Source organism: Ictidomys tridecemlineatus, chromosome 2, assembly GCF_052094955.1.
Source record: "Ictidomys tridecemlineatus isolate mIctTri1 chromosome 2, mIctTri1.hap1, whole genome shotgun sequence".
NCBI lineage: Eukaryota > Metazoa > Chordata > Mammalia > Rodentia > Sciuridae > Ictidomys > Ictidomys tridecemlineatus.
In genome coordinates, this window is record NC_135478.1 from 160,644,488 (window position 1) to 160,663,427 (window position 18,940).

Sequence of the window (18,940 nt, forward strand, 5' to 3'; positions counted from 1 at the left end):
CTGTAAGTTTCCCTTTAGCACCAAGTTGGCTGTATCTTACACACTTAGGTAGACTGTGTTTTAATTTGCCTTGAGATAAAAATGTTTTCTAAGATTTCTCCTTTTACACCAGACATCTGGGGAGTTGTCAGATATGTCTCTTATTGATTTCTCAATTCCATTGTAATTAGAGAACATAGTTTATATGATTTCATTCTTTAAATCTATTGATATTTGCTTTATGGCCAAGGATATTTTCTGTCTTATTGAATACTTTAAGATCCCTTTAAAAAACAAGTATGTAGGGGCTAGAGATATAGCTAAGTTGGTTGAGTGCTTGCCATACATGCACATGGCCCTGGGTTCAATTCCCAGCACACACAAAAAAGTGTGTATGCTGTTATTATTGGTGAAGTGTTCAGTAAATAAATATCACTTAGGTTAAATTGGTTGAGAGTGTTGTTCAAGTCTTCTAGATCCTTAGTGATTTTCTTTATCAGTTACTGAGAGATCATTACCCTAATAATTTGGAATTAACTATGGAATTTCCATAATCCCATCTTTTCTTCCATTATTTTTATGGTTTCATTTTCACATTTAAATTTTTGAACCATATGGAACTTATCCATGCACGTGTAGTGGATGTGGATCCAACCTTTTGCTTTTCTTCTTTCAGCACTGAACTGTTTCATCATCAACATTTAAAGTGGCACAGTAAGCATGTTTGGCATTTAAGAGAGAAAATTATTTTAGAGAATAGATATAATACATAACATACTTTTAAAATATCAAACAAATCTTTAAAACTAAAAATGGGAAAGTCATAGTGGAGAGAAAATAACAAGACAAAAGGTTTTGAAAATATACTTTTTAAATTATAAACACATTAGTCCTGTATACAATATATAGTAAATACTGATACTATGTTCAGCTTTTTCTTTCTGACTAGAATTCCATCCCTATGAATAACCTGTCCAATAGAGAAGTTATCTTGAAGCTTTACATGGATTCATTACATAGATACCTTGTTTCCTGGCTTTTGCTCAAAGTTACTCTATAATCTAATATTTTATTTGAAGTTCCTGGGATGTGTTACTTCTTATCAGACTGCTTATTTCTGATTATCACTTGATTTTTCTGGATTCACTATAATATACATATATTTTATATACTAAAATACACACACATATGTGTATAATGTATAATATATACACATTAATATAGTAATTCACAAATTTCATACAGAAATGAGTATTCTATATTGTTTAGGGCAAGGAAGGGTCTATAAAGGACTAAATACATTTGTTTTGGTTCACTATCCCCAAAATCTATGAGGAAATGCAGAGAGAAGAAATCTAATGTTTCATATTAAAAGTTAAGTATCAGCTCCATCGAAGAATAATGAAAAAAGAAATTATGAAACATTTATGTTTATCAGCTAAGCTATATGAAGCTCCATTTCAAATCCCAAAGACCAATTTCTATGAGGAATTGCATGAGTTTTAAGATGACATGGTATCATAGAATGGTGGAACATTCTCTAAAATAATTTCCTTTGATCCCTTAAATTTTTAAAATTTAATTTTGAAATTTGTTCTAATTAGTTATATATAACAGTAGAATGCATTTTGACACATCATACATAAATGGAGCATAACTTATTCTTCTGGTGGTTCATGATGTAAAGTCACACCAGTTGTGTAATTATATATGCACATGGGGTAATAATGAAATTTTCTTTTTAGAGGCAGATTGTCGCGCCCCCCCCCCCCCCCCGCCCACTACCCCTCTCACTACCACCATGCCAATTTTCAGGTGATGTATCAGCTTCAGGTGTAAAATAAAAATGACTCTTTAGCAGACCCCTTCTAGATACTTTTCATAAATCCTATTCATCCCTCACCATCACTGACGGCTTCAGTTTACCAGGTGTAGGGCTCCTGCATTGACAAAGCAGCTGCAGTTGCTGGTAATTTCTGTGGCCACCACTGTTCCTGCTGAGCAATGCTGCCTGAGACCCCTCACTTTTCCCTGCTGTGCTGCTGAGCCATATCCCCTGGATCATTTCCATCCCTACCTCAAGAGTACCAGGATCTTCCAGGAAAGAAGCCTCCTCCCAGCTCTGGAGGAACATGGCAGTTCTGCTGAAAATGAATCTTTTTCTAGTCCGGTGGTGACAGCAGAAGAGAGTCCTGGTTATTTCCCTGCTTCTTTAGATTTTAGCCCATTGTATCAGGTAAGTTTCCTCCTCAAGGCCTTTGTACCCTGCACTGCCTTTTGCCAGGTGTAATCATGAGGTTCACTCCCAACTTCTGTTTAAATAGCACCTGTTCAACAGGGCTCTCCTGACCACCCAATTAAAATTGTATATTATCCCACTCTTCATCTAGTGTTCCCTAACCACCTTCCCTATATTTTCTCTTCCATAGAACTTATCTAATACATTTTATAATATATTTACTTACAGATTTTGTTTATGTTGGCCTCTTCCCTGGAATAAAGATGCCATAGAAGTTGGAATTTTGTCTGATTCATACTGGATCCAAAGAACCTAGAATACTGCCTGATACTGCATAGATGCTTAATAAATATTTGCAGTAATTAATAGTACCTGGAGAGCAGCTTCTTACTGCCTCCTTGCCATCCACACAAGTCCCAGGAACATTTACCATCTGGTGAAAATGGAAGTGGGCCGGGAGTCAATTTGAAATTCATGTGCCCCTCACTGCCCCAGAGAGAAAGTAGGAATCTCTCATGTCACTTTCCTGCTCCATTTCCCCTTTCATGGAAGTGCAGTGTCCCCTCTCCACCAGTCACCCCTAACTAACTACCAAAGTTGGTCTCTACTTCACTGGAGCTTTAGATTCTGTGCCAACTTCTGTTTTTTTGTGGCACATATTTCATATGAACTATATGATATTTAAAGTTTATCATAATTATCTAACCATAGAAAAGTTATTTGATTTTTACAACTTAGTGAGAGCAGTTTGAGAAATATTAACTCTACATTAATTTATGCAAAAACGTATTTAACCAAAAAATTAATTGTGTAATTAAAAACATCAAATTTGAATAAAATGTCACAACACAAAACCTTTTCAAAAAGAGACATATTTTAATGATGAAAGATACCATTAGTAAAATTTTTCTGTATATAGCTTTTGTGATATTAAACATGTACTGTCATGTATATATTTATATAGTTAAAATGATAAGAATACAGTTTGTTTTAACAAAAAAGAGCTATAAATTTAAAGTTTTTTTAAAAAAGGAAAGTTCTGCTTAGAAAATGACACTTAGGAGTAATGGCACCTTGACTAGGGAATGAAAATAACAACATATATTTAAAGCCTTTTTAATATAAACCTCACTACAAATATCCAATTCTTTTGAAAACAATATATAGAAAAGTAAAAAACATCTAAGGTATTTTAAGGTACAAGTTTGGCTAATGGTTGCTGAATTATAAAATTTCCTACTTGACAAATTTTCCTAGATAGGACAAAACTTTTTCTATTTAAAAGGTAATATAAACCAGGAGAGCTAATATTGGACCATAACAAAAGTTTACTTTAGGTTATTTCAATATATTAACATAAGAAAATTCCTTTAAAAAAAGAATTTTAAGCCAATAATAGGCATTAAAATTAGCCATTTGGTTGAGGTTAATTTTCTATAGTCAAATAAACAAAAAAAGCTCCCCTCCCTCCACACCACCAAATAGCAATGGAACAACTGATCCCAACGTGTCCCTAACATATGTTTGTTTGTTTTAACGAAGATTAGTTACCATCTGCTAGAATCCCAGCCCAGGAACCAGCCTGTGAAGGTGGGTGGCTCATGGCCCTGTTTTATGATGACAATTGGTGTCCTCTTATCTCTTCCAGAAGGGTCTGTCTCAAGATACATTTTGGCTAAACAGAGTTATAAAGACATAAATGCAGTTAGTTTTGGTTGAACTAAAATAACTATAGAATGAAAATTCTTCCAGTACAAGCAATAGATTAAATTTTCATTGTCTTCAAGTAATCAAATATGAACCATTTCTTACTGATTTTTTTTCATCTGCCACGGAAAGCACCATTATAAAGTCTCATTATTGTCTGAAAGAATTGCAAACTTTATGGAATTATCTTTATGGTATAATTAAGGTTCAGTATTACTCAAAAGGAAGTTTTTTAAAAAATCTATATAATCTGTTATGGAGGTTTTACTATTTTCATAATAAAACAGGGTTTAAGTGAATTTTACATTTTTAGAAATAATTATATTCTAAAGTAGGCAACAAAACATTTTCTTGTGCCTGTGCTGGAATTTTTCAGTTAAAAAAAATTCCATTGCCCCTTAGGTTTTAGGATGATGGCTAAGCTCTTTCTCTGCTTCAATATGGATTTGGGGAAGTTGTGGTAATAAAGAGCAGCCAGGTGCTTGGTAATGACCTTGCCAGGTTACTCTCATAATTGTCCTTGGAATCTAGCTTACCAGACTTCAGCGATTCTGACTTCTCGACTTCATTGGCATCTTTGCCAACCCAAATAAATATCTGGAAAATGAAACAATAACAATATGGACCAGTTTTGGAGCATTGCCTGGGTGCCAGGCACTATGCCAAGTCCTACACACACACACACACACACACACACACACACACTGCTCATTTTATCTGTGTGGCAGCCCCAGAAGTGAGGGAGGCGCAGTGCAGGTGGGGGCTGAGAAAGTTCCATACTTCCCAATGTTCACTCTCACCAGGAGACACCTAAATTTGTACCCTGCTAATTTGACTAGACTTCACATTCACATTTCATGTTTACACGGCATTTTCTAGTCTGTAAAGTGATCTTTCACGGAAACAACAGATTGGTTGGGGTTTGTGTATCCACCCCTTGAAGGGTAGAAGACAAGAAATCATCATCCCTATTTCCCAGGTGTAGGTCCAGGCTGCAGAGGACCACATGGAGAAAATTATTTGTGGAATTCCCCAGACTCAGTTTAGGACTCTCTGACTTTAAGTCTAGTGTTTTTCTCCTATAGTATTATGCCCTATTAAACTTTGTTAATGCACTATATTGTTTAGTATCAAGGATTAAAAACTTCTACCCATTCATCTAATGAAGGGCATCTAGGTTGGTTCCATAGTTTAGCTATTGTGAATTGTGCTGCTATAAACCTGCTCTTCTGCCATGATGTTTTACTTCACCAGGGATTCACAGCAGGGTAGGCAGCCTACTTTGGACTGCACCTATGAAACTGCAAGCCAAAATAAACTTTTTATCCTTAAAAAAAAAGGATTAAAAACTTCTTAATTATATAACATTTGTATATATATATGTGTGTGTGTGTGTATATATATGAATGTTATAATTAAGAAGTTTTTATATATATATATGAGATTTGCATTATTATGTAAAATCTGTAATACATACAATCTGATACATATTCTTTTCTTTGCCAAGTGTGTAGGTTGAGTATTTTAATGCTGAAAAATCCTTCTGAATTACCTTATACTTAAATCACTTTAAAATCACTTGCAAGCAGAGCAATTTTGGTAAAATTAAATTTTGCTTGTGTTCTAATTCACACACAAGTATTGGAATACTTGTGAGCAGAGAACAGAACATATCACAACAGCATGGGAATTTAAATAAAAAATATGATTTTTAATGAAATATAGTCAGAGGAAAATCTAGGACTAGACTCCCAATTCAATTATGGTCCTTGTAGATCAAGAGGTAAAAGGATATTTTAACTGAGTGGCTTAGCCACTAGAAATAGACCTAACAGTAACAATTTCTTTCTTCTTTTATGAAACTTGATTCTTAACATACTTATTTCTCCTTTCCATTATAGTTAGTTTACATAAAGATTTCTAAAAACCGTTCGATGTGGCATGTTGAATCACTACTAATTTTCTCCTAAATTAAGATATATAAAACAGTAACATATTTTACTGTTTGGATTCAAAACTATTCTGTGCCTGCTTCTTCCTCAGAGGAGGGCTCCCCTACAACCTCTTGCCAAATTCCCACAGAAATTCTCAGTATTTGGCTTCCCCCATGGTATTGTACTTATTATAATATTTATTAGTAAAATGAACACATGAATAAATCAGAAGTACCTTTCACAGTAAATGAAAAGTAGAAGTTTTTTGCCTAAAGCTATAGAGCCAAAGATGATAGCTATGGAATTATTCCCACAGTAAAAACTCAATTTGCCCTATGAATGTTGTTTTTTTTGCCAAACTATGTCGATTCTTTTCAATATCACCATTTCTCAAAGCAGGTTCTGTCAGTTCCCAACCATAAGTATATTCTCTTGTTATGAACAAAATGTTATGGCTACCTGTTCCCAAGCATCTAGCAACATGACATCATCTTCCGCTAAATCGTCCTGTGTGAACTCTCCTGGAACTTCTTCAATCTGAAATGTATGAAAAGCTTTATGACCAAACAGTAGGATCATTATTATCCAACATATTATGTTGGAGGGCAGTAAAAACTTTAGTAGATATTTTCTTCTTTTTTGAGGGGGGTAACAAAGAATTAAAGAATTGTTCATCTGTTTAAACAGGTGTCACAAACTGATGGCACAGTTTGGTCAGTATGCAACTCTGTGCATTTGTATGCTTCCAGGAACAAGAATGCAGACGTCAATCTGACCATAGATCTCTGTGTGAGCAGCTCTTCATGACAAGCTACATCACAGATTTTGTTGCCTATGGAGTCTCTAAAAACATTGGATTTTATGGTCTAGGTATTAAATTGCCTTTTGTTTTATAGATCAAGACTTTTAATAAAAGTCAATAGATCTGGTCATTTACTAAGTCAACCATTTTCAATAAGGCACATGCAAAGTTTTATTATTTTTATTTTGAGGGGGTTAAATTGTATTCCCTATAGTTAACATAAAATGGTAATGGGTAGGATTAGTTTAATCCACCCATCACCATTAGTTCAGTATCTTTGGAGAATTTTGCACAAACCCTGATTCTTTGGGAGGCATGGTAGATTGGACTATGGTTCCTAATTCTTCACTCTTTTGCTCTGCCATTTGACTTTGCAGTGCAGTCAAACAGTTGGAGATGACTATCACCTTGGCCATGTTGTATTAGCAAACATGACTCAGCAGGGGTTATCTTGTTTTCTTGGGCTCTGTCACAGGAAAAACTGACATAAAACCAGACTGCAGCCCATAAGAGAAGCTCCAGGAAGCTCAGCCTGCATAAACCCAGTCCCAGGCAACCTCCAGACTTCTCAGCATAATTCATGTTTGTTATACTGGGATAATATTTTGAGGTCCTTATTCAAAAAACAAGCAAAAAAATCCTACAAACAATGATCATTTATAGAGAACAAGGGGTTTGTTTATGTTATCTTTTTATAGAATATTTACTAAGCACATAAGTTTTAAAAACCAAAACCTAACCTAGCCTGCACAATGCTGTGCCTGCAATCCTAGGGACTCTGGACTGAAGATAAAAAAGGACTGGGGCTATGACTCAGTAGTATACTTAGTTCATCTCCAGTATTGAAGAAAAAGAAAAAAAAGAAAGAGACCACCTTACATATCACGTACTCTGTACCAGGCACTGTTCTAATTTTTTAAATGAAATAATTAACTTAATATTCACAGAATATTCACAACAACCACATGAAGTAGGTACTATGACTTTTTCCATTTAACAGATGAGAAAATACAACATAGAGGATAAGGAACTACACTAGGGTCACACAGTCTAGGAAATCTCACCAGATAAGTGAAATCAGGTAGACTAGTTCCAAAAATTGTGTTTTTAACCAATAGGCTCTGCCACCTTATGTGAATCTATTAACACCTACTTTCTGATGGTAATTATAAGGTCAAACTCTTGTTAATAACAATTCTTTTCCTTAAACTATGAAGGGAACAGAAGGGATTTCAAGGATCAAACAAGAAAATGAACAGATAAAAAGGTAAGATATATTTCTTAAGGAGGCTGATTCATAGTGGGGTAGGGAGGGGGAATGTGGGAGGAATAGATGAGCTCTAGATAGAACTGAGGGGTTGGAGGGGAAGGGAGCGGGGTATGGGGTTAGAAATGATGGTGGAATGTGATGGACATTATTATCCAAAGTACATGTATAAAGACACAAATTGGTGTAAATATACTTTGTATACAACCAGAGATGAAAAACTGTGCTCTATATGTGGAATAAGAATTGTAATGCATTCCACTGTCGTATATAAATTTAAAAAAAGAAAAGAAAAAAAGAAATATATTAGATTGTCAAAAAAAGGTAAAATATATTTCTCAAGAGGCTAACATATGCATCTGATCAAAAAGAACAGAAAAATTAATAGATCTGTTATGGTTTAGATATAAGGTGTCCCCCCAAAGCTTATGTGTAAGAAAATACAAGAATTTTCAGAACTGAAATGATTATATTATGAGAGGTGTCACCTAATTAGTGGAAGCAGGAGTGCAGGGGGGTGTGGCTGGAGGAAGTAGGTTCCTAGGGGCATGCCTTTGAGGTTTATATTTTGTCCTGGGTGAGCACAGCTCTCTCATTCTGCTTACAGATTGCCATGTCTGGAGCTTCTTTTCTTCTCCATGCCCTTCCCCCAAGACACTCTGCCACATCTTGGGTCCAGAGCTATGGAGTCAGCTAACCGTGGACTGAGATCCCTGAAACTAAGAGCCAAAATAAACTTTTCCTCCTCTAATTGTTCTTATCAGGTCTTTTGGTCAGAAAAAAAAAAATGCTGATTAAAGTAAGATTTAAAAAAAAAAACTTGACTGAGAACAAAGTCTAGATACTTATTTTTGTAAAATATATCTTCCTTGGAAATAAACATCAAATTTGTAGCAATATTAGCAAGTAACTCTAATAAAAAATATAGAAACATATGCCCAAAAAAAGTTGTTTGGATGCAATATCTAGTTAATAGTCAAAACAACAAAATAGCAGATTTTTCTGATAACAAGTTTATAAAATATAGAAAATACAAGGATTTTTCTACAAGGTAGGAAATAAACTATGGAGCTCAGCAACTAAGTATATATCACAATCCTCTATTAAATCTTTGATTTTTAGGTCAGTCAAGTCACATAATAAGCTGCCAGTGTGGTTTGTACATGTACAGTTTCAGCAAAGCATTCTGTATCTAGCATCAAAGGCACCGGGGAAAGTATTCAGAAAACTGTGTGTGTGTGTGTGTGTGTGTGTGTGTGTGTGTGTGTTTTGAAAACAAAGCCTGTATTTACCAGAAATGTTGAACAGAATTTGTAGATCAAATTTTATATGGAAAAAAGAATTCACCCTTTAAGTTTATACAAAAGTCCAGGGTGTCAGACAACAGAATTTTTCCAAACTGAGGTGAAGGGCTATAGACTAGGATCATATTTCAGATTTTAATATAAAATCAATCTTGATATGTCATGGATGGCATATTCACATTCTCCCAAAACTCATAGGTTGAAGCCATAAGCCCTAGTGGGATGGTAGTAGGAGGGGGGCCTTTGGGAGGTGGTTCAGCTGAGTTAAGGTCATGGGAGCAGAACCCCATGGTGACAATAGTGCCACAAGAAGAGAATAAGACTCAAGCTCACCCTCTTGGCCAAGTGAGAAGGCCAGGCAGTAGCCCTCACCAGACAACAAATCTGCAGGTACCTTGACCTCAGGTCCTTCTACCTTAGACTTCCAACCTCCAACACTGTGAGAAATAAATGCTTATTATTTAAATCACCCTGTCTGTGGTATTTTTGTTATAGCAACCTGAGCTAAGACTGTTACATAAATCCTTCTAATTTTACTTTTCATTGCTTGGTATTCAAAGCTTGTGATTATACAACAAAACATTCCTACATATGTAGCTTTCTGTGATTTTGTCTGACGATCTTAGTATTTCCTTAATATTTTTTATTCATCCAACATTGAGAAAGCATTTATTCTCTCGGGAAACTGAAATGCAAACCTTACATTAGATAAGAGTTGACTGCTACCCACGGAAAGTATCTAATTATGAAATTGGCAAATCTAACCATTTACAATTCATACAGCAATTATTGAATGCAGACACAGATGCAAAATGGCTGATGCCTTTAAGAGCACCTTGACTTATACACTACTTTACAGTATTCTTAATGCTTTCACGTCTACCACATCATTGACCCTTCAACTACCCTGGAGAGAGCAAAGATTATTGCAGGGAAGCTGAACCTAAGAAACACAGCTTTCACAAGGCTGCAGAGTGTCAGAGCCAACAACGAATGCATCTCGATACGTTTAGTTCTACCTCACTGCTTCTTAAAACACTTACAATGAATCTTCCAGTTTTGTTGGAGCAGCCATAAAGCCGAGGTGGATGGTCTTCATCCTGCGTTTCCAGCAGTGGTGAAGTCTGGTAGTCTTTTTTCCCTCCAAGGGAATTCCAGAATTCCTCTGTCAAAAACACACTGAGTTACCCAATACATATCCAGGAGCATATGGTTTGTGTTGTTTCACATTAACAATAATAATATCTCATTTTAATTTTAACTCTAAGACACTAAACTGGGTGCCAGTGGCACACATCTGTAATCCCAGTGGCTCAGGTGGCTAAGGTAGAAGGATCATGAGTTCAAAGTCAGCCTCAGCAACTTAGCAAGACCCTAAGCAACTCTGCAAGACCCTATCTCTAAATAAATAAATTATATATACACATTTACTTATTTGTTTGTTTATTTTTTAAAGGGCTGGGAATGTGGCTCAGTGGTGCTTAAGTGCCCCTGCGTTCAATCCCCAATTTAAAAATAAAACAGACATTACTTAAATATACTAATTCTAAACCCTCTCTAATCATCAAAAAAAATGATGACTATTTATGAAAAAAGAGATTAGCAAGCATCCTAAATACAAATTCTGGCTACTGTCTTTGGCCCACAACACATACCTGGTTCCCCGCCTTCTTGAATCCTAGCAGTTTTGCACTTGAGGACATTTGCTACATACTCTGCTCCTTTCTCCTCCTCCTGGCTAGCACCTTTTCCAATCCAGATGTAGCCATTGTTGTTTCGAAGTTTCAGGACAAAAACATCATTGGAATTCAATGAATTTGCATCAACATCAACCTAGAGCATAAAGAAAAATACCACCATGATACAAATTCATTGTTGATTCTCCAACAAACATTTCCTGAAGTTGTGACTGTGACAAACCATTTCCAGACTTCTGTCCTACCCTGGAAGATTAATTCGGGGCAGCAGTGCCACAATCCTATGGCATCGTATCACTTTAATGCTCATCTGTCCTCAGACATTAGCACAGGTTCTAAGAATGACATCAGTCACACTTGCATGATAAGAATTAAGGGTTTGGCAAAGGCTGAATGTTCTCTTTGATATGTGGGTGCTAACTCTCAATAAGTTGCGGGGGTTGGTAGGGAAAAATAGAAGTACTTTTCATTAGACAGGGGAATAAAGGAAAGGGAGGGGGAATGGGAATAGAAAAGAGAGTAGAATGAATCGGACATAATTACATTACCAGTGTAATTGTATATCATGTACAACCAGAAGAATGGGAAGTTATTACTCCATATATGTATAATATATCAAAATACATTCCGCTGTCATGTATAACTAATAAAAACAAATTAAAAAAAGAATTAAGGGCTTGGAAAAGTCACAATGATAATATTCAAATATATTGTGAGAACAAAGACAAGCTATAAGTGATGACTGGAAAGAGGGTGTAGTATTCAAATGAGACACACAAAGCAAAGATATTCAATGTTTCTTTCCCCAAGTAAAGAGTAGTTTATCACATCACCAAGGAAAAACCTAAACACCATAGAACAAGGACAGGAGGTTAATGTGGAGACAAAGAGAATACTACAGACTCACTAAAAAGTTCTTCAGACTCAGAAAAATTATAGCTCAAATCATAAAAGACACTGGCATACCCCTTCATTCCAACCAAGAAGCTATGGACACTGCCTGGTTTCAGACGGGGGGACAGAGTTCTGGTCCACATGATCACAGAGCAGAGGGGCCTGACTGGGCCCAAACTCTGGCCTAAGGGTGCAGCTCCAGGTTTGACCTCTGGGCAGGGACAGTGCACTTGCAGGGTCTTAGGCTTGATAATGAGCATGCCTATGACCTGGTGGTTGTGCAACTCTGTGTCCCTCTCAGTGAGAAGCTATCTATGATACTGTGTAGCTTTGTCACTGTGTATGACTTTCTGCACATGGTGGAGCTGAGTGTGATGAGTGATTCCAGGGAAATGAGGAAGAACCAGGAAGCAAGACTGAGGTGGAGCAGCCAAGAGTGTAGAGATCTCCGGGCCAAGTGCAGAGCATGTTTCAAGAAGGCAAGGGTGACCTGCTGTGTCAAAGGATGCTGCTTGCCCACCTCTGAACTGCCAGGGCAAAGTCAAGGCTGCATGGAGAGATGGACTTCACCAGTTTTGTCAGGACCCTGTACCTAGAGAGAACACTAGAGATATAAGGAACGGTTGTTGGAGTTTCAAAGTCATGCCTCAGGGGTTGGTATTACCCAAGAAAGTGGTGATAGTCCTCTCCTAGTAGGAAAGAGGTCCTCTGGACCAAGCTCAAAGGAACCCATCAGATGTGGTGATGAAGAATTATAGGAACAGGGCTGGATTTCGGAACTTCTCCCCCAGTTGTGTCCTTATTGGTACAGAGGAAAGAGCCAGGACATCAGAGATAAGGTGACAAGAGGCCCATGGCTAGACTGGTGTGAGACCAAGGAGAGAGATCTAGATCTATGTTCGGAGAGCAATAGCCTGTAAGGAGATGAAGACAGAAAACCTTATAAAATGATGTTGCTGAGGGGCTGGGAAGGCTGGTTTGAGAGTCTGCAAGGAAATAAGGTGATAAACCCTGAGTCACTGATGGTAAAGACCTGCCAGCTGGGAAAGAGACCAGGAGTGTAACACTGGAACATTCAGGTTGACTCTTCCACCTGGAATCAACTGAGAATGCTGGTTGTGCCTAAATTGTTGATATTATATGCTGAGGGCCATTACCAAGTAGGAATGACGCATCGAAATTTCCTTGCCAAGCGTACCCCATGCTGCTTAGAGGACATTCGATGGGACATTGCATGCATGCTTTAATAAGGTGACCTTGCTCAAGGACCAAGGCGGATCCGGGTTTAGAGCTGATCAGGTTTGAGGAAGTAACCGGCTCCTTGAGTTTAAGGCGTTGCCAGTTTAAGATAATGGGTTTTAGGGAAGTTAGAGATTGAAGATTATTGCTGGGATTAGGGTGTTCCTGCTGCTTGTTCCCGTTGAGTTCTCGTGAGATTAAAATGGGATTTGGAGATAGCCTCGAGGAGTAGGTGAATTGTGCGGAGACGGTAGAACGCGATTGCCCCTGGACCTGTGTGGAGGCGGTGTGAGAGCGGGAATAAAGAATTGCTGTTTGAACCTACAAAGGTGTGTGGTGCCTCCTGATGGCTGTGCCTAAATTGTTGATATTATAGACTTTAAAAAATTAGTCATAACGGAATACATGCTGAGATCAATACAAGCCCAGCATTTCAACTATATGGCTGAAGAGGGCCAAGACTGAGCCCTGGCACACTCAGGTCCTTAGAGGTAAAGCTGGGGGAAACCCTGCCAAATCAGCCCTAGGAGGGAGGCTGGTAGGCATGGAAAAAATCATGGCAAGTGTGGCGATGCAGACACTTAAGGGGAAAAAAGCGATCAATAAAACAGTAAAGATTCACTGAGACAAATGCCAGTGGGAGGTTAAGAAAAATGAGATCAGAGAAGTGACCTTTGATGGTGACCAGAGGCAGGTCACTGTCAAGCTAGATAAAAACCACTTGGGTGGAGAGGTGGGAAGTGATGGGAGTGGCTTGAGAGAGAACAGGCAGAGACAGCGAGTGAGTGAAAACAACTTTCCCAGGATCAGTGTGCTCTGGAAGGAAAGAGGAACCATGAGGCAGTGGGGAAGATCAGGGTCAGATCAGGAAACAGCTTTTAAAGAAATTATTTTTAAGGCATCTCAGAATATCTAAGTAAACAATTCAGGATATAAGAATAAATTAGTGATAGAGAAGAGAAAGGAAATTACGGCCTACATTCAGGATGAACTGGAAGTGCGGTAAAGACAGGGAGAGAAATCCAGAAAAGTTTCTAGGAAAGCAAGAAAGAGGGGGTGGATCCTTTTTATAAAACTTATTTATATGTAAATATTTATATGTAAATTACTAATATAAACAGAAGGGAAAAAGAATGCATATGTACAGATGCAAATAGGTTGGTGACATTGTGAGGGGGTGTTGATAAGGTGATTCATTTGTGATATTTATGGTTTCTGTGAACTCTGAATCAAAGTGATCAGCAGAGATCAGGGGATGCTGGAAACCTGGGAGAGAGGAGGAGGAGAATGTGAAGGATGAAGAGGGTTCATGGATTTGGCTACGGGATGGGAGATTTGCTAGAATGTGCCTCTCAGGGTAAAGGATCATAGGACAGGAGATGGTTGTCAGAGGTCAGATGACTGAAACAGATTTCTGAGGAGCCATAGTTATTGGCTGTGGTAGGATTTAGTGCAGGACCATGCAAGTGTGAAATGAAAAGGAGTCAAGGAAAAGATTATTGGAAGAGAGAAACCAAAGTAAAGGTGACAGAAAACAGCTGAAGCCCAGCTCAGTAGATGGCAGCACACGAGGGCAGAGGAAGGAGAAGCTAATAAAAAGGAAAGAAAGAGGCAAGAGTGAGCAAGGACAGGACCCTGTGCAGCCCCATCCCTGTAAGTGGGCACTGGGAGAAAACAGTTTCCACTTGAAAGAGATGTATGGGACTCGAAGTTCTCAGAGGACCACCACAGAGCAAGGTGAAGGGAAGGGAGGCTCAGAGATGTGGCAGGCGGAGGGACACAAGACTGACTGGGTTTTAAGGGCTCAGCTGAATGGCAGAGGGAAGGGCTGGGAGACATTTCCACAGCACCGGGTCTGGGGGTACGCAGGGCAGTCTAGGGGTGTTTGCGAGACTTGGATTTCAACAGTGACTGAGATAACTGGGATAACTGTGAGGTGTGGTGGGATTGGTCCAATGTGGCCAAGTTCACTTCCCACGCTTGTTACACTTGTACAAACAAGAGCCTTCCCTCTCAAATTTCCCCAGTGTGGTCAGTCACCTAACCATCACCACAACCCTTCCTCAGCCCTTTCAAGATGGAGCTTAGGTCGCCCCTGCCTGTGACAGCTTCATTTAGTATAATATTCTCAAAATCCATTTGTTTGACTTTGGTGCAGTTGAAAAATGTGAGAAGCTCGGTGTCTGGAGCTTAACTTTTTACGCAATCCTCCTGCTTTTAGTGGTTTTTATTGTGCACAGTGGATTCATTATAGAAATGAAGAGAATTTACTTGCCAATCATGTACAGGGTACTATTTGCAGATGGCTCAGGTGCACTGGGAAGTGCATAATCAGGGCATATTTTGCTGAACACATGACGTTACCTCCACAATTCTGGTGATAGATGCCAGGTTTCTCCGGACTTGAAAGAGGCGTATAGGGGGGGCAGGTGCCTGCCCTCCTTTCTTTGATGTTCCATTCTTGTAAATAATGAGTGGCTTGTCTTTGAACAAACTCAGCAGGTGAGCAGGCTCTTTGCCTTGGGAGACTCTGACCTGGGTGGAGGGGGAATAAAAGAAACAGAATACAAAGTACAATAAAACAAGGTTCCATTTCTAAATGTGTTCTTATTTTCCTGTTTTGGATAAAAAAAAAAAAAGGCAGGAGCAGAAGGAGTGATGACTAGTTATAGGCTTGTGACAATCCAGCAGGAATTCCAGGTTCACCTGGCAATGCTCTGTCACCTCAGACACCATGTCCCTGAAACACCTTCTGCTTTCAGAAAGCACGAAGATGAAGTTTGTTCATCTACATCTCTAAAAGGGAGAAGGCAAAAACAACAAAATACTGGCATCTGCAACCTTAAATAAAAATTACTCTTCTTCCAAGAGCACCAGCATTTTACAGTTATTTATGGATGTACTAGACTTGCATGTGTTTTGAATCTCATTCAGAAGGTTGAGATGTATGCTCAAATCCTTCAAAGAATGAGAAAGACAGAAAGTCACCCTTATTATTTCTACATTCACATTTGTGTGAGATGACACTGGCAAAAATAAACTGAACATATACTTTTTACTTACCTAGAGAAATGGTAAAAATAGACAATGCTCAATATCAACAACTTTTTTTATTATATAAGGACTTTACAAGATAAGAAAATTGAATAAAATAAATGGTAAATCATTTGCTTGATTTTACCTATTCAAATGGATTTAATTTCTTAAATAAATTATCGGTGCATTTTTTTTCTTTTTTTTTTACATAAAGAGCTTAAATACTGGTTCAGTCCACTACTTGTTCATTTGTTCTCCCCTGTGTTAAAAGAGAACCACCTCGTTTCTCCTGGTCTTTTTCCAGAAGCCAGATGAATAGGTATCTCTAGGGAATACTGTAAATAATGGACTTCACAAATACATTTCAACTGGTAGACATTCAAATAATAGAGTTGATTAGGAAAATATCTCATCAGTCACAGCCGCTGAGCTTGGGGCAGGGAGGAGGGCATACTTAAAACCATTTGCTTAGCATTTCAGGTGATGGTGAGAAAACTTCAATTTCCAACATAAAAGAAAGGGGGCCACTCAGTAAGGTCCATGCTTTACTGTGAAAGGAGAATAAGAGAGCGATAAGGCAGATTAAAAAAATTTTTTCAATAGTGTTAATATACTCTACAAAGGAATGTTTATTCAGCAACAGGACTTCAGTTTTTTAAACATTATTAAACTACTGCCATCTAGTGATGAAAACTAAAAATTACCATTTGGTTGTCAATTTTGGATTCGCCCAATTCAGGGAAATTCATGAATAGGTATTCCTGTATGAAATATGGAACATGTGAGGCGTAATGCATAGCTACAAATATATTTTTGAATAATTTGGCAAGGAGTTCTTTAAAGATCAACTAAATGACATAGATGACATCAGTTCTTAGCCAGAAATAATTTATTCAAAAAATGAAAATAATACTTCATAGGGAAAAGCTAAATGCACATAAAGAATTCAATCATTGGGGCTGGGGATGTGGCTCAAGCAGTAGCACCCTCGCCTGGCATGCGTGCGGCCGGGGTTCGATCCTCAGCACCACATACCAACAAAGATGTTGTGTCCACCGAGAACTAAATAAATAAATATTAAAAATTCTCTCTCTCAAAAAGGAAAGAGAATTATAAAATTTTTTAAAAAAGAATTCAATCATCTTGTTAATAATAACTAGCAAGTTAATTTGCTAGAAAAACATTTAATATGCACTTTAAGTGGAGATCCATCTTGCTTTCTAAATCTGCTAACAAGTACCAAGTGGGTAAAAAAAAAAAAAAAAAAACTAAAAGACCAAGGGCAGCCTTCCCACCTTAGATTTTATGTTCTAAAGTATGGGACTTACCTCTCTAACTTTTGCATTTAAAGAAGTAATCACGTGTTATAAAGAGCTGAAAACAAAACTTAACTCTTGTCTACACACAGAATCTTAGCTCACCTGACATGAGCCATGAGGAAGTTAAACAGACACACAGCCCTGCAAAGGGAACGTGATGTTATGCCATGCCAGTCAAGCCGACACCCACTCTCAGTCTGAAGCCCAGTGTGGAAGACACATTTCCCAGAAGATGGGAAGCAGACACCTTCCTAAAAACTGGCCAGAGAAAACACTGGGGCAGGCAGAAAGCACTCAAGCAGCAGTGAGCAGCTGCAGCTATAAAGAGAGGGAGGGAACAGGAACAAGACAGAGAGACTGCTCTCAAGCTAGCTTTAGAGTCAAGGGTCAAACAAGTGCCACTGCCAGGGTTGACAAGAACACAGACAGACACCTTAGAACACTCTGGCGGGAAACAGGACCCACTGACGTCAGATTTCAGAATTAGGAATTAAATAGGCAAATACCAAAGAATTTCTCATGGTTACTAATAAGGGTCCTGCAAAAATAGCAGATCCTGCACCACAAACATAAGAGGATCGGTAGAGCTTGAGAAAAGAGGAAAGAAGGTTGAACCAGGCTGAAAACAGCCCCTTAGACATGGTGAGGAAATCTAGAATAAGACAGTGACATGAGTGACAAACTTTTATAATAATAAAAGCCAAATGTTACCTCTTCCCACCCCCTTCTTTCCATTTCAATTTCTCTCTCTCCACACACACTAACACAATTGTACTTATATGGCATGGTCATTTTGAATTTGGGTTCAGTCATTTTCAACAAATTATTTTTTGTATGGACAGAAATGCCCAAATAAAGAATCTACTTCTCAGACTGGGGCTGTAGCTCAGTAGTAAAGCACTTGCCTCACATGTGTGAGGCACTGGGTTCAATCCTTAGCACCACATAAAAATAAATAAAGATACTGTGTGTTCATCTACAAGTAAAAACATATTTTTTTTAAAAAAGAATACACTTCTCTCCTCCCTCACACCAACTTTCTCCTTTCCTTCCCCTTCTCTTTTCTCTTAACCTCTTTTTTCTTCCCCTCACTCACTCTTCCCAATCCTTTTTCTTTCTCTCCCCCTCCCATTTCTGTCCATCTCTTCCCCCTTTCTTGCACTTTCCCTTCACTTTTATGTGTTGACTTTAGTTCAGTCAAAACTCTGGTGATCTAATAGAAAAAAATTAGATCACTGGTGTCTTTCAAGTTTGACTGCAGTTTGCCTTTGTAAAACATAACTTATGCACTTTTTGGATTTGAGAGTGTGTAAAATATTGTCCCTCTTTTTAGCTTATTAACTAGAACTAGTTACCTAGGCTTGCTCTATACTGTTGTATGTATTTTCTATTGCTTCTATAACCAATTGCCATTAGCAAATTTACTATCTTACAGTTCAGGAGGTCAGAAATGAGTTATAGGCTAACTTAGTCTTGGGCTAAAATCTGGGAGCATCTCGTCACTAGGTTACAGTCAAGCTATC

The 18,940-nt window shown here is 38.0% G+C and overlaps 1 protein-coding gene and 1 long non-coding RNA gene across 4 annotated transcripts in view; one reads left to right on the forward strand and one right to left on the reverse strand.

The window, feature by feature from the left end:
• Positions 1 to 3,071: 3,071 nt before the first annotated feature.
• Positions 3,072 to 18,940, reverse strand: part of Scin (scinderin) — a 135,608-nt gene continuing 119,739 nt past the window's right edge. For all 3 annotated transcript variants that reach the window (XM_078040053.1, XM_078040054.1, XM_005340415.5), the window contains 6 exons: positions 15,427 to 15,597; positions 10,888 to 11,065; positions 10,276 to 10,397; positions 6,319 to 6,396; positions 4,462 to 4,522; positions 3,072 to 3,893 (listed from right to left, as the gene is read on the reverse strand). In XM_078040053.1, the coding sequence (XP_077896179.1) occupies positions 3,766 to 3,893; positions 4,462 to 4,522; positions 6,319 to 6,396; positions 10,276 to 10,397; positions 10,888 to 11,065; positions 15,427 to 15,597 (738 nt within the window). In that variant the 3' untranslated portion in view covers positions 3,072 to 3,765. The remainder of the gene's footprint in view (positions 3,894 to 4,461; positions 4,523 to 6,318; positions 6,397 to 10,275; positions 10,398 to 10,887; positions 11,066 to 15,426; positions 15,598 to 18,940) is intronic.
• On the forward strand, positions 7,173 to 8,679 carry LOC144375386 (uncharacterized). Its single transcript, XR_013435123.1, has 2 exons — positions 7,173 to 7,928; positions 8,536 to 8,679. It is a non-coding gene; the product is annotated as an uncharacterized LOC144375386 (long non-coding RNA).